The 15,422-nt window shown below is 41.1% G+C and overlaps 1 protein-coding gene across 1 annotated transcript; it reads left to right on the plus strand.

Moving 5' to 3' along the window:
• The first annotated feature begins 1,326 nt into the window (after positions 1 to 1,326).
• Positions 1,327 to 2,733, plus strand: gsx1 (GS homeobox 1). The gene is made up of 2 exons (XM_072692701.1): positions 1,327 to 1,757; positions 2,346 to 2,733. The coding sequence occupies exons 1-2, from the start codon at positions 1,327 to 1,329 to the stop codon at positions 2,731 to 2,733; spliced, it is 819 nt and encodes a 272-aa protein (XP_072548802.1).
• The last annotated feature ends 12,689 nt before the right edge of the window (positions 2,734 to 15,422 follow it).

The following is a 15,422-nucleotide window of genomic DNA, read 5'->3' on the forward strand; positions in this document are numbered from 1 at the left end:
ATGTAATTTATATATATATGTATATGCATTTGCTTTAGATGCTTTAGTTAGTTGATTTAGGCATTTGATTAATTTAGTGCAGAATCGATTCTTTAAATTCTCTCGATTCTTGGATTGGATGAAAGATTTGGTCCATTTTAATATGGTGAGCAATTCATTATTATTATTAACACTATAACTGATAGTTATATTGATTATATGCTTATTATAATGTGTATGTGTTTATGTTTATTATCAATAAAGTTTATTATATTGTTTTTATTATTTTATATTTGTTATATATGTTATATATGTAGTATATATATATATATGTTATATATGTAGTATATATATATATATATATATATATATATATATATATATATATATATATATAATAATATATATATATATATAAAGAGAGAGAGAGAGAGAGAGAGAGTCCAGACTGACTGGTCCAGCCCCACTGCAGTCTCCTTTAACCAGCCCAAATCTGCCCCCCTGACTCTCACTTACTGTCAGTCCTTCATCACCCTCATCCTCAGTCCCTGCGTGACATCACTGATACTGTAAACTGACCCGACCCGGATCAATCAACCCGATCAAACCTCAATCAGAACCTAATCGACTCTCTCTCATACTGGTCTCATCACTGAATGATGATGGTGATGATGAAGATGATTGACACTGGGCTGGGATGGGGAAGTGCAGGTGCACGCTTTCCTCTCTCCTCCTCCTCCTCCTCCTCCTCCTCCTCACATCACTCAAGTTTTGAGTGATGCGTCTCTCGTGCACCCCCTCCTCCTCTCCTCCTCCTCCTCTCAGACGAGCTCCAAAAGGTCAATGAATCGGATTAAAAGGAGCAATAGTGTCCCATGCGAGCAGAGGAGAGAGAGAGGGAGAAATAATCAACTTTAAAACGACACTAAAGAGCAATATAGTGTAGAGAGAGAGAGAGAGGGAGGGGTGAGAGAGGTGGGGGGGGGGTGGGAGGGGGCAGTGCTGCCTCTTGCGGCGTGGGTGGGGCTGACAAGAATAGACTACATTATGCAGTTCATTTAGTTAACAAGTGAAATAATGGGGAAGCGTGCAGTGTGAATGCGCACAAAACCCCTATTGAGAGAGCGAGCGAGAGAGAGAGAGAGAGAGAGAGAGAGAGAGAGAGAGAGAGAGAGAGAGAGAGAGAGGTGGTCACATGGACCACAAGTTGCTCTCCAACTATTTAAACAGCCCCTGGCACTCCTCTCGCGCATCACTCTCACTCCCACCGTCCAGCATTGCGCGCGCAACGGAGTGCTCCTGAATCACACTCTCTCGGGTTGGTTGTTCACTTTGGTGCTCGTCAACATGCCCAGGTCCTTCCTCGTGGACTCGCTGATCCTCAGAGAGGCAGGCGCTGGAGGGGACAAGGGGCGCGCGAGCAGCCCGCCGCTCTTCCCGTACTCCGTGCACCATCCCTCCCATCCGCTGCACGGCCTCTCGGCCGCGAGCTCGTGCCACTCCTCGCGCAAGGCGCAGGGAGGTCTGCTGTGCTTCTGCCCGCTGTGCGTAACGGCCCCCGTGACGCCTCAGCTGCACCCGTCGCCCCCGGCCGCTCTGCCCCTCCTGAAGGGGGCGCTCCCAGCAGCCCTGAGCTCGCAGTACTGCCACTCGGCGCTCGCGCTGTCCCGCCAGCACGCGCCCTCCGCCGGCGTCAGCCTGGGGCACGGACCGGGCTTGTACCAGACGTCCTACCCGCTTCCAGACCCGCGCCAGTTCCACTGCATATCCATCGGTGAGTGGGAATGGCTTTTGGTGTTTAATTCGGATTGTTGATGTTGAACAGGGTGTGAACACAGATCTGAGAGATGTGACCAATGATAATGCATGATAATCCAGATGTTCAGTTTTGTGATTTTTGTGGGGTTTTTTTTTTATTAGAATTAAGAAATGTTTGTTGTGGTAGGGTGAAGTAATTCACACAAATAATCCAAATTAAAGAAATTCACAAAAAAATAATCCAAATTAAAGCAATTCATGTATGACGTATGGCAATCCAGCTGTTTACTGTATATTCTATGTCTATCTAAAGCAAAGTAAAGTCAATTCGTTTGTTATCATAATGTAAACACAAATAATCTGAATTAGAAATGAACCTGTTTTTGTAATAATGTGAACACAATGTAATAATCCAAACTAAAGCAGGTCATGCTGTTTTTTTGATAATGCATCATAATCCAGCTGTTCCCTTCTGTACTCTCACTCTAAAGTGTAGTAAATTTAATCTAGTTTGTTATGATAGTGCGAGCAAAAATAATCCGAATTATTCAGAAACAGTTCATGTTTCTCATCTTTTTATGTTCTTGTTTCTTGACAGACCACAACAGCACCAGCAGCCAGCTTCAGAGCAGCAAGCGCATGCGCACGGCATTCACCAGCACGCAGCTGCTGGAGCTTGAGCGCGAGTTCACCTCCAACATGTACCTGTCCAGGCTGAGGCGCATCGAGATCGCCACCTACCTGAACCTGTCCGAGAAGCAGGTCAAGATCTGGTTCCAGAACCGGCGCGTCAAGCACAAGAAAGAGGGCAAAGGCGGGGGCGCGCACCGCGCGGGCACACAGCAGCAGCAGCAGCACCAGCAGCAGCAACAGGTGCGCGGGTGCACGTGCTCGTCGTCCCTGTCGTCCGCGCGCTGCTCCGAGGAAGAGGAGGACGCGCCCGGGTCGCCTTCGTCCTCGGGGAAGGAGGACGCAGACCTGTCCGTCAGCCCGTGAGCGCGCAGACTTTGTAAACAAGCAAGCAAACAAACAAACAAACAAACATCAAAGAAGGGGTGGCCATTTATGAGTCGAGTTGGACAAATTGAGCCCAAAGTGAGGACTGACCACTTCTCCTTTTGGCTAGGTGAGAAGGTCCAGCTTTGTGAAATAGCCCACACCTGAGCGCGCGCGCGATCTGGCGCGCGCCGTCACCTGTAAATAGGTACAGAGGTTTTATATTAAAAACTGGGAGCCTGTTTATGTTGTAAGCTCGTGTACATGTTGTACGATTGTAGTTTTATTCCTCCTGAAAACGATGATGACCTTCCAGACGTCACCAAAAACGAGTTTGGTGATATTTGCATATATGCAAATATTCCAGATCTAGTGTCCTATACTGTCTGTCTGTTTTGTAAATACATAGCACTGTCTGTTTGCTGTCTGTTGTTGTTGTTGTCGCATGGAGAAGTATGTTCGTGATGAACCCTCCACTACAGACATCACTTCGACAGCACGAGCCTGTAATTGTGTCTTCAATGTAATAAGAATATTTATTTATTTAAAAAAATTATCATTGAAAATAAAGAATATTTCTTAGTGAAGCCTTTTGTTGTCCGCGTGGAGTGTTTGTGCGCGAGCTGATCACAACAACCTAATTGTAAAAGGTGTATATATATATACATATGAATAATATATTAGAAATAATACACTCACTATAGTTCTAGTGACACACATCTACTCAGGTCAGGAATTCTCTAAAAATAAAGAATTTATATATATATATATATATATATATATATATATATATATGTAATATAATATATTTTAATATATACATTACTATGTCTAAATCGACAAGATATATATATATATATAGGTGTGTGTGTGTGTAGATATTGATAAATAGATACATAGATATACAAACATTGATAAATAAATATACATATAATATATATATAACCAGAGAAATATATATATGGTGTAAATTTGTGTGTATATATATAACACCTGTATATATACATACATATGAATAGTATATATATTATATATTTTATACATACTATTAGAAATAATAAATAATACACTCACTATAGTTCTAGTGACACATATCTACTGTGTCAGGAATTCTCTAAAAATAAAGTATATATATATATATATATATATATATATATATATATATATATATGTGTGTGTGTATATATATATATATGTAATTTTATATATTTTAATATATACATTACTCTGTCTAAATCAACAAGATATATATATTCTAACAGTAATATATATTATAATATATAATTTAATATAATATATAATATAGTCCAAAGCTGAGTATTAAACCCTCCCTCTGGAAAAGAGCAGGGGGAAGCAGTCCAGCTCAGTGGAGGAGGTTCAGACACTCTCAGAAATGCTCCTCTTTTACTATCATTTTATAACAGTTCTTCATGGAACCAAGAGTGGAACCAGGACCTGCTGCCTTTGTAGAACCTCCACTATTATTGACCTGTATGTTCAGCAGTGTTCTGCTCTTCACTGCTTGGCTTTTGGGAAACTTTCCCCACTGTAGACCATCATTCACACCCAACAGTGGACTGACCAGAGAGGATATTCTTATTCCTCATATTTCTGATATTTTTGACTTCATCCAGATCATATTTTTCTGTACTGGTCTTTTGATCTGAAGATAATAAGTCGACGGTTAAAAAATCTTAGCCATTTATCTCGAGAAAAAAACGATGCTTGTTATCTTGAGAAAATAACATTCATCTCCATAAAATATGTATATAAAACATCCGGTGTTGGATTAACAACATTTTCATCAAAAGAAAAGTTGAATGTTGAGTAAACATCATTTGCTGTGTTGAGAAAACAAAACATTTGTCACCTTAAATAAATAATATAAACAATATTTATTATGTTAAGGAAACAATATTTTATCTTAGGTAAACAACATTTGCTAAAAATGAGAAAACGTTTATTTTGAAAATAAAAACAATAAACCGATATTATTCTACATGAAAACATTTATTATCATAAGAAAACATGAGAAATCAATATTTGTTTTTATTTTAGGTAAACATTTGTTATCTTGAGTAAACAACATTTTCATCTGAACATTGTTTCTTGAGTAACAATATTGATTATCTTGAATAAACCACAGTTGCTATCCTGAGAAAACATTTGTTATCTAAATTTTTTTTTATTATTATTTGCAAACAAACTTAACTTTCATCTTTTATTATTTATCATAAGGAAACTTAAGTAAACAACATGTTTTATTTTGAGACAACATTTTCACCTAAAACGTTTTTATGTTCAAAAACATCTTTTTATCTTGAGAAACACATTGTTTTAAATCTTAAATAAACAATATTTACTATCTCGAAAATTCGAAGAAAACTTCTTGAGTAAACAACATTTGTTATCCCGGGAAATCCAGTTGTTATCTTGAGATTACAGACAAATAAATGATCACGAGATAACAGAACACAAATACATCATTAACTCACAGCCTGGCTGGACTTCCATACGTGTGTGTGTGTGTGTGTGTGTGTGTGTGTGTGTGTGTGTGTGTGTTAAATTAGCTACAACTGCAGTCCCAGTGGACACAGATGAAAGGGTGTGAGAGGGAACTGGGCTCTGCAGGTTTACTGTAGGACGCACAGAACAAACAGGTGTTTTACATTTGCATTGGTGGTCGTGTGTGTGTGTGTGTGTTGGGGGGGCTCAGAGGAGTGGAAGGGGGGGTAGTCTGTTAGTCTTTAATATTAGCTCAGTGTTTACAGTCCTGCTGTGTGGGTTTCAGTGCTTTCCTGCATGAAGGGCTTGTAAGGAGCTGATGGGCTGAGGCAGGTGCGAGCAGGACGCACCGTTTCCCCGCTGATTCCCACACTCTCCTCCTTTTTACTCCGAGCTCTCGAGCTCGAGATCATCCCGTGCTTCCCTTAAGTCCCGGCTCGTCCCTCTCGAGCGGAATAGGAGAAGATAATCTGCGTCAAGAAGCGCGAACAGAAGCGCGTTAATCGGCTCCTCTGTGGCTTTTCCCCGGGGACGCGCCTCAGAGCGCGCTGCGAGTTCATCTATAAAAAAGGGCCCAGCGAGGATATTCACGCGCGGACACGATAATAAGCAAATGAATAAAATATAGGAGTCAATGGGGCAGATGAAGCGATGTTGATATTTAAATTTATTTAAAAGGCTTGAGCGCTTGGAGCACTTGGAGAGCTCGTGCTCGGCGCTGGCTGCCTTCACTTGTTTTCTAATCTGCAGAACTGTGGGTGGACTTGGGGAGGAATGGGCGCGCGCTGTGTTATCGTTTACTGTAATGCGTAAAGTGAATCCCCTTCAATCCAGTTTTTCCCACGAACATAAAAACGTATCTCCACACTGAAACGCACGTTATGTTCACCTCCCCAAGCCTGTTGTTTCCACCAAAGTTTGCGCGTAAGTTTGCTTCCTACGCATCAAAACGCGAACAGCAACCCTCCAAAAAAAACGAAACATCCAGTTTTTCAAGAGCTTTGCTGCCTTTATTTGTTTTCTAATGTGCAAACCAATGTCAGGGTGGAGCTGTGAGGAAGTAAACTATGTATAATATAATATAAATATGTATAATATATATATATATATACATGGAATTGTCGTTTATTGGTCAACAAAGCGAGAAAACGCGCGAATAAACGCATAAAACGTTCCACCAGTTTTCCCATAAAAATACAAACGCATCTCCACATTGACGGGCACGTTTTGTTGACCTCCCCAAGTGCGTTCATCCCATCAAAGACTGCGCACAGCTTCGCTTCCTCCACGCCAAAAACGCAAAGCCCAAAAAAACGTAAACAAACCCCCCCGGAGCTGCGAGCGCCTTTCCCAGCGTTTCCTCCTGGTGCAGTTGGAGAGCTTGGGTTCGGCACTGGCTGCTCGTACTGGATTTCTAATCTGCACCACACGTGAACCCGTGGCTCAGCTCAGGGAGGGACAAACGCGCAGTGCTTTATCGTTTATGTGTGAAATAAAACAGCGAGGTGAAAACGCGACATAGATTTGATTAGAATTTGGTCCAGAATTCTGCTGTGAAGTGATGAACACATCTCCAGGTTTTGTTAACCTCTCCAAGTGTGTTTATCCCACCAAAGTTTGCGCGCAAATTCGCTTCCTCCACGCCAAAAAACGTAGTGAAGAAACGCTACCCCCCCCCTCCAAAAAAAAACGCACCGAGCGCCTTTTCCTCCCTCGCGCGCACTAAAAGTTCATTTAACCCATTAAAAACGGACTTAAACGGTATTTAGTCTCTCTGCGGCCATCCATCAGCCATCATCCATCAGCAGCCCTTCGGCGACGCGCACAAAGCCTCCAGTGAGCTCGCCGCCGAAAATGTACTAAATTATTCCAGCCATTGTGCCCCCCGGGGACGCACGGGGAGGGAGGGGGGCGCGCTCTCGTAAACTCTCCTTTAATTATTCGCTTAAACATTTTAACAAAACTGGCAATATTTGCATTTGTGAAGATATGGGATTAGAGCATTTTGTTAATTGCACCATAGAGGCGCTCCGCGCGTCCCCCTTTTCCCTCCATTCTCCACGCGCGCCCTGGGGGAGCGCTCCAAAGCGCCCGGTTTATTCCTTCGTAATTTTGCGCCGATCAATTCATTGAAGCCAGAAAAGGGGGCTACAGTGTCTTTCTGCGAGAAGAAAGGTTGAATTGTTGACGTGACCCTGACGGGCTCCGCTGAGAGGCGAGGCAGCGCTTGAGTCAACAGGCCCCCGTCCAGCAGGCCTGGCCCTCTAATTTTTCATTTACGCGCCTTTCTTAGACTTGTCTCTTATCTATCAGATTAAAAGAGCAGCTCGTAACAAATCAGTCTGCCCGGTTTACAAGAGCGTTTCAAAGAGGACAAAAGAGGCAGGGGCCGTCGGGTACCTGAGTCTGGTAGACGGTGCGGCCGGCGCTGCAGCTGAGTCGATGGGCTTGGAAAAATGCGCACGAAACAAAATACTCGAATCCTGGAAAGAAAGAAGGCTCCTTTGTACGTTTCTTTAGAAATCAAGCAATTCTGCATGACAAAGGACAATTAATAAGCCGTCTTTTCACGACCAGCAGCTGGTTTCCCCGTCAAGCAAAGTTGGGGAGGAGGAGAAAAAAAGCGCAGGCTGAATGCGCGCAAAAGCCCCTTTGCGCGCAGACAGCTACCCAAGGTGACCCATTTGGCACAGTTGAAATGAGCGGGCCGAGGCGAAAGCGAGGGAACTGTCAAAAACGTTTAAGCTGGAATATCTTGAAATTGCAAATCCCTTTATGTGGAGGGACGCTGCGCGATGTGGGCGAAGCGCACAATGGAGGTGGTTAAGTTGGAGAGGCTTTGGAAACGGACACGTGGCCTCTCTCAATGAGGGCTTGCTTGGAGGCTCGCGTGGCTCGGAGCGAGTCCGGGTGCGCTTTAAAGCAGCCTTGAAACTTGCTGTTAAGCTCGTTTTCTTTAACGTTTTCAACGTTTTACTTTTGTATTCATTTTTATTTCTTTCTAATTAAAAAGAAAAAAAAAACGTATTAGACGTTTTTGTCGTTTTGGTTTTTTTTAAACGGTTCAACACGCGCTGGAGCGAGCCTCTGCTTTGCTGGTGGCGTTTTTAGACAAGGATAAGCCAGATCTCGTGTAGAAACGTCAGTGTAGATGTTGGAGAACGTATGTTAACGTTTATTCGGTATTGTAGTAAACAAACAAACAAACAAGTCCACTGGTTCAGGGTCGTGGAAAAGGCTCCAGACTGCTGTTAAACGGTGTCTCTGTCTTAAAAACGTCTAAACGACGTGTCTCAAACCTTGGACACGTTCTAAACAGGATTTGAGGAGGACTGGAGTCTTTAAACCTGTGGGAAACCTGTTGGAGTCCACTTTGGCCGGTCTGTAATAGGTTCCCCTATAGAGCATCTCATGGATACAGCTCTGATCATGGAGGTGCTTCCAGTCAGGAGATGCTTCATAAAGGAAGTTTATGTTTTATTCCAGTTGTTTTTTGGTTTATTTATTCTGGTTCTAAAGCAGTAAACAAACAAACAAACATCCCACTTTACCTGAGATGCAGGTGCGGGTGGTCTAGATGGTGGGAAATGCTCTTAATCCCAGTTTAAACTCAATTTTTTCATTTAAAATAAAAACTACAGCTAAACCAAGAGTCCCAAGTTCACTTTACTCACCCTACCCCCTCCACAGCCCAGTGGACGAAGCCCTAAACAGGATTTGGTGTGGACGCTGATCATTATCCAGCCAGAACTGGTCTTTAAACCTGTGGCAAACCTGTTGGAGTCCACTTTGGCCACTCTTTAATGGGACCCCCTACCATCTCACTGGCTTTGGTTGGGTTTGGTCAGTGGATACAGCCCTGATACAGCCCTGATACAGCCCTCCACAAGCTCTAAACAGGATTTGCTCGGACGCTGGTCATTATCCAGGCAGAACTGGTCTTTAAACCTGTGGGAAACCTGTTGGAGTCCACTTTGGCCGGTCTGTAATAGGTTCCCCTATAGAGCATCTCATGGATACAGCTCTGATCATGGAGGTGCTTCCAGTCAGGAGATGCTTCATAAAGGAAGTTTATGTTTTATTCCAGTTGTTTTTAGTTTATTTATTCTGGTTCTAAAGCAGTAAACAAACAAACAAACATCTCACTTTACCTGAGATGCAGGTGTGGGTGGTCTAGATGGTGGGAAAGGCTCTTAATTGCTGTTAAATAACTTTTTTGTTGTTATTTAAAATTAGAACTTAAAGCTAAACCAAGAGTCCCAAGTTCACTTTACTCACCCTACCCCCTCCACAGCCCAGTGGACGAAGCCCTAAACAGGATTTGGTGTGGACACTGGTCATTATCCAGCCAGAACTGGTCTTTAAACCTGTGGGAAACCTGTTGGAGTCCACTTTGGCCACTCTTTAATGGGACCCCCTACCATCTCACTGCCTTTGGTTGGGTTTGGTCAGTGGATACAGCCCTGATACAGCCCTGATTGTAGTGAAACCTCTAGTCAGTAGATCTTTAATAATAAAAAAAAATGTTAAAATAGTTAAATAAAGTGTTAATGTTGTTTTTGTTTATTTATTTAATTTATAGAAGTAAACAAAAACGTCTCTTCCTATGAATTGCAGGTTTGGTGATCTAGATTATGGAAAGTGCTCTAATCTGCTCTTATAACACTATTTCTGTCATTTAAAACATCTAAACAACGTGTCTCAACCACTCCACAAGCTCTAAACAGGATCTGCTGGGACGCTGGTCATTATCCAGCCAGAACTGCTCTTTAAACCTGTGGGAAACCTGTTGGAGTCCACTTTAGGACGGTCTGTAATAGGTTCCCCTAGAGCATCTCATGGATACACATGGATTGTGGAGATGCATCCAGTCAGGAGATGCTTCATAAAGCAAGTTTATGTTTTATTCCAGTTGTTTTTTGGTTTATTTATTCTGATTCTAGAGAATCCCACCTGAGATGCAGGTGCAGGTGGTCTAGATGGTGGGAAATGCTCTTAACTCCAGTTTAAACTCTATTTTTTCATTTAAAATAAAAACTACAGCTAAACCAAGAGTCCCAAGTTCACTTTACTCACCCTAACCCCTCCACAGCCCAGTGGACGAAGCCCTAAACAGGATTTGGTGTGGACGCTGATCATTATCCAGCCAGAACTGGTCTTTAAACCTGTGGGAAACCTGTTGGAGTCCACTTTGGCCACAGGGCTGATACAGCCCTGATACAGCCCTCCACAAGCTCTAAACAGGATTTGCTCGGACGCTGGTCATTATCCAGGCAGAATTGGTCATTAAACCTGTTGGAAACCTGTTGGAGTCCACTTTGGCCAGTCTCACTGGCTTTGGTTGGGTTTGGTAGTGGATAAAGCCCTGATTGTGGCCATGACTCCAGTCAGAAATTTAAATAAAGCAATAAATTCTGCATATTATATTCCAATTGTGTTTGTTTGTGTTTGTGTTTGTAGAGCAATAAACAAACAAACAATCAAGATTCTGCAACTGGACGCAGGTTTGGTGATCTAGGCTATGGAAAATGCTCTAATCTGCTGGTAAAGCTGCATTTCTACCATTTAAAAACGTCTAAAGAACGAGTCTCAAGCTCGCTTTACTCACTTTAACCACTCCACAGCAAGCCCCAAACAGGATTTACTCGGACGCTGGTCATTATCCTGCCAGAATTGGTCTTTAAACCTGTGGGAAACCTGTTGGAGTCCACTTTGGCCACTCTTTAATGGGATCTCCTTCCATCTCACTGGCTTTGGTGTGGGCAAACAACGCTGAGGTCAGTGGATACAGCCCTGATTGTGGCGATGCATCCAGTCAGGAAATCCATCACGACAGGACAGGCATTGATCATGACCTTGCAAGTGCATTACACCCCCCCACCCCCACCCCGCCACTCCCCACACTCTCCCACCAAACATAACAGACGGGTCGACATCAACTTATCCCGCTATTATGGCTCCGAGTTTGATCCCATAAGGACCAGGTAGCCTGGCATAATCATGGTGGCCTGCTGACCTGCAGCCATTCCCAGGAACTGATGTTCCTGATGTTCCTATGGAGACAACTTTGGAGAGAGGGGGAACGAGGAGGATCTCTAGCTGCACCTGCAATGTCAAGAGGTGGAGGAATAATGACCCGAGCTGAACGGAGCACTCGGCTCTCAAGTGGTGGCTTTAAGTCTAAAGGCGATGCCACTGGAGCCGGCCTGCTTCCAGCCTTCAGCAGAGCTTCCAACTCTCCCAACTCTCCAAACTCTCCCAACTCTCCAAACTCTCCCAACTCTCCAAACTCTCTTTCTGATTGAATTTTGCACAGTTAAACAATTCCTATCACCTCTTAGCCCCGGTGCCATTGAAGTCTTTCTGAACTGATCAAACGCGCTTGGCTGCAGTCAAATGGGCCCAGCTTTCTCCCGTTCACATTTAAATATGGGAATTAGTCATGAGCCCTGACACAAGCTGCAGAAATTGCTCAACTGTTGGCCTTTTTTTCCACAGCCGAGAGGTGGAGGGGGGCTGAATTCATTATTTTGAATTTAGCGTCGAGGTGAGGGACCTCTTTGGCAGCCTTTTACCGGGATGTCATAACAAGGAACCGTGCTGGAAATGAGCAGGAGCTGCACCGCTTTGAGCTCATTCAGCCTGCCTCTTTCACAGCAAACTGAACGAGACTCGCACCAAGACACAGAGTGTGAGACACTATGGGGGCGTCCGGCTGCCAAAATAATTTTAAAAACTTATTATGAGATGGGAGGTTGTTGAAATTCTGACATAAAAATCTCATGATTACAAGAACATTCATCTAAGAACAGTATCTTGTTAATATGAGACATTTTCATTAAAAAAAACATTACGACAGAACAATTTTTAATTACAGAAATATCTTGTTCATTTGATCCAATGATGTTGTACAAAACACATTATATTAAAATTATGACATAGAACATCTTAAAACATCTTAAAACATCTTAAAACATCTCATTATTACGAGATACTATGTTTATATGATAAATGATCTTATCATAAAATGACATGATATGTAAAATGTGAATAAAGCATGTAATTATATCCATATATAATATATATATATATTAAGACATACATTATCTTGTAATTACGAGAAAGTATTTTGTTAATATGAGATATGTCATAAAAAACTGTAATTGTAATTGTGACACAGAATCTCATAATTACAAAAAAGCATCTCGTTATTATGAGATACTTTGTTGTTATGAGAAATTATCTTTTTATGAGATTTTATGAGATGATATGAGATTTTATGCCATAAAAATACTTTTTAAAATGTCAGTTATGATAAAAATCATATTTTCATCCAGACAAAGTATGTCATTTGATCAGATATTGTGTAATTATTATGAGATACCGTGACGTGTCAGAATTATAACATACATACATAATCTTGTAATAACGAGAAATTGTGATTGTTGATATGAGTTATTATGTTGTAATTATGACATATATGATATGTCATAATTGTCATGATATCATGATACATCTCATAATTACAAAATAATATTATATTATTATGAAACACTGTTGTTACAAGAAATGATCTTGTGATTAAGAGATTTTACATATTAAAAGTTACATATGTTGCAATTGTAATACATTATGTAATTACATTTATATACATACATACATATATATATATATATCATTTGTAATTTTATTTCTAAACAATTGTAACATATTATGTCATAATTGTGGCAGAATCTTGTAATTACAAAAAAGTATCTCATTATGACAAGATACTAGGCTGTAACATATTAACATATATATATATATATATATATTATGTCATAAAAATGACATTTATTGCATATATTATAATAAAGAACATCTTTTCATCCAGACAAAGTATTTCATTTGGTCAGATATTGTTTAATTGTTATAATTATGATATACACAATATTTGTATTTATGAAAAATAATTGTGTTGATTTGAGATATTATGTTGCAATTATGAAAATTACATCTCACAATTAGAGAAACGTATCTCATTATTATGAGACATTTTATGTTGTTAGAACTTTTGCAAGAACTTATCTTGTAATTATGAGATATTATGTCTTAAAATTGTATTTGCAATTTTAATAAAGAACATCTTTACAATTATGATTACATATCTGATGATTTCCTAATTTTTTACTGTTATGAGAAAATATCTTGTGAATAATGACATGGAACATCTCGTTATTACAAGACAGTATCTCCTTATTATGAGATATTATGTCATTCCTATGACGTAGAGCTGTAGATGCTCATTTAATTTAATTTAATGGCATTTCTATGAGATCAAATGTCATAATTATGAATGAAATATTTTAATATGATGAGAACATATCAGGCCATTTTGAGAAATCATGTCATTATTATGTCATAATTACATAATACTTAAGATATATCATGCTGTAAAATGACATTATGTTGTAAATATAAATTAAATATCTCATTTCTGTCAGATAGAAGATCTTCTAATGATCAGAAAGCTTTTGATGATCTTGTTGGTAAGAAATATGTAAAAATGGCATATTATGTCATAATTATGACAGAGAATATCTTATAATTATGAGACATGAGCTTGTTATTATGAGATATGATGCTGTAAAAGGACATTTTTATGACATGGCATGACCACAGGCTACCAAACAGCCTGGACTGGGCTGCTTTTAGGCTGGACTCGAATGTAACTGTACGCTTGGCTCACAGTGAAGTAGTGCTCCCATTAGTATTCGGACACTGCAAAAGGACAGAAAGCTTTGGCTTGAATAATAGCCTGTAATAATGAGATACTTCCTCTCATAAATATGATAATGTACGTCACGGTTATGAGACATTTACACTATATTTCATAATAAATAATAACAAGATATTTCATTCATATTTATTCCACAACATCCCATAATAATAGCATGCTGATTGTTTTATGATTTTACATACTATATAAAAAGGGACTGTTAAACATCCCCTCATGGGCTTTTCTGAGCAGAGCAGTCCGCCCCCTGTAGGTGACCACCCCTCAGCACATGCGCCTCTCTTCTGGTCACTAGGCTCCTGTGTCAGCAGCTGCACACAGCTCATACAGGCCTGACCTCCAACACAACCCACAACACTGCGTCCTCAGAGAGGGAAGGACTGGCGGTCACTTCAGTCTCATGTAGTTTAGCAGCACTTTAACCCACAGTGTTCCCCACAGCGGCCTGCAGCAGGCCGCTCTGCACCCCAAACCATCAGTAGCCCCACCTGTGTCCACTCAGACCGGCATCGACCCCGAAGGGTAAAGTGAAATCAAGGGGAAATGGTTACCTGGAGGATCTGTGGATCGCTGTCACTCTGTCCAGTCAGTCTCCTGGCACAATAGCAGACCCCTCACCAACCATCCCTCCTCATTCAGACGTGGGCTCAAAGTACTGGCCAGCTACTGGGGGTGTAGCGCCATCTAGTGACAATCCAACGGCATTAGGTTTTTGATCAGGCTTTGAAGATGGCTTCAGTTTATAAAAATGACAGAAATGAGAAAACATGACTTTGATTAATACAGATTTCCTCATTTATTTATTTATTTATGAATGAATTAATTTTGGTTCAATTAAGAACCAATTTAACCAAGATACATGTGTGAAGAACATGTCCACTCACAGGTGTGTCCACTCACAGGTGTCCACTCACAGGTGTGTCCACTCACAGGTGTGTCCACTCACAGCTATCCACTCACAGGTGTGTCCACTCACAGGCGTCCACTCACAGGCGTCCACTCACAGGTGTGTCCACTCACAGGTGTCCACTCACAGGTGTTTTCCAAAAATGATTATTCCCACCGTTAACCATCATTACTCCCATTATTCTGACCATCACTGCTAGAATTAAAATATAGGTATATTAGATTATGATGACATCAGCACACCTGATCCGTACCGCAGTCTTATGTGGTGATACACTGATTTTTATCAATAATTAATAAATAGTTCTGATCAGAGGAGGATGGGTCGGGTCCCCCTTGTGAGTCTTGGTTCCTCCCGAGGTTTCTTCCTCCAGCTCTGAGGGGGTTGTCCCTTGCCACTGTGGTCTTTGGTTTGCTCACTGGGGGGTCTTAGGTGTTTGTGTTGCGCTGATCTCCTGTTATGAAAAAAAAGTTCAATATCAGTATATAAATATATAATATA

The sequence above is a fragment of the Salminus brasiliensis genome, chromosome 1 (assembly GCF_030463535.1).
Source record: "Salminus brasiliensis chromosome 1, fSalBra1.hap2, whole genome shotgun sequence".
NCBI classification, from domain to species: Eukaryota; Metazoa; Chordata; class Actinopteri; order Characiformes; family Bryconidae; genus Salminus; species Salminus brasiliensis.

Excerpts from the sequence above, each read along its gene's own strand:
- gsx1 (XM_072692701.1), top strand. The coding sequence starts at position 1,327 with ATGCCCAGGTCCTTCCTCGTGGACTCGCTGATCCTCAGAGAGGCAGGC. Across the intron at positions 1,758-2,345 it reads CACTGCATATCCATCGGTGA|CACCAGCAGCCAGCTTCAGA; the intron begins GTGGGAATGGCT and ends AGACCACAACAG.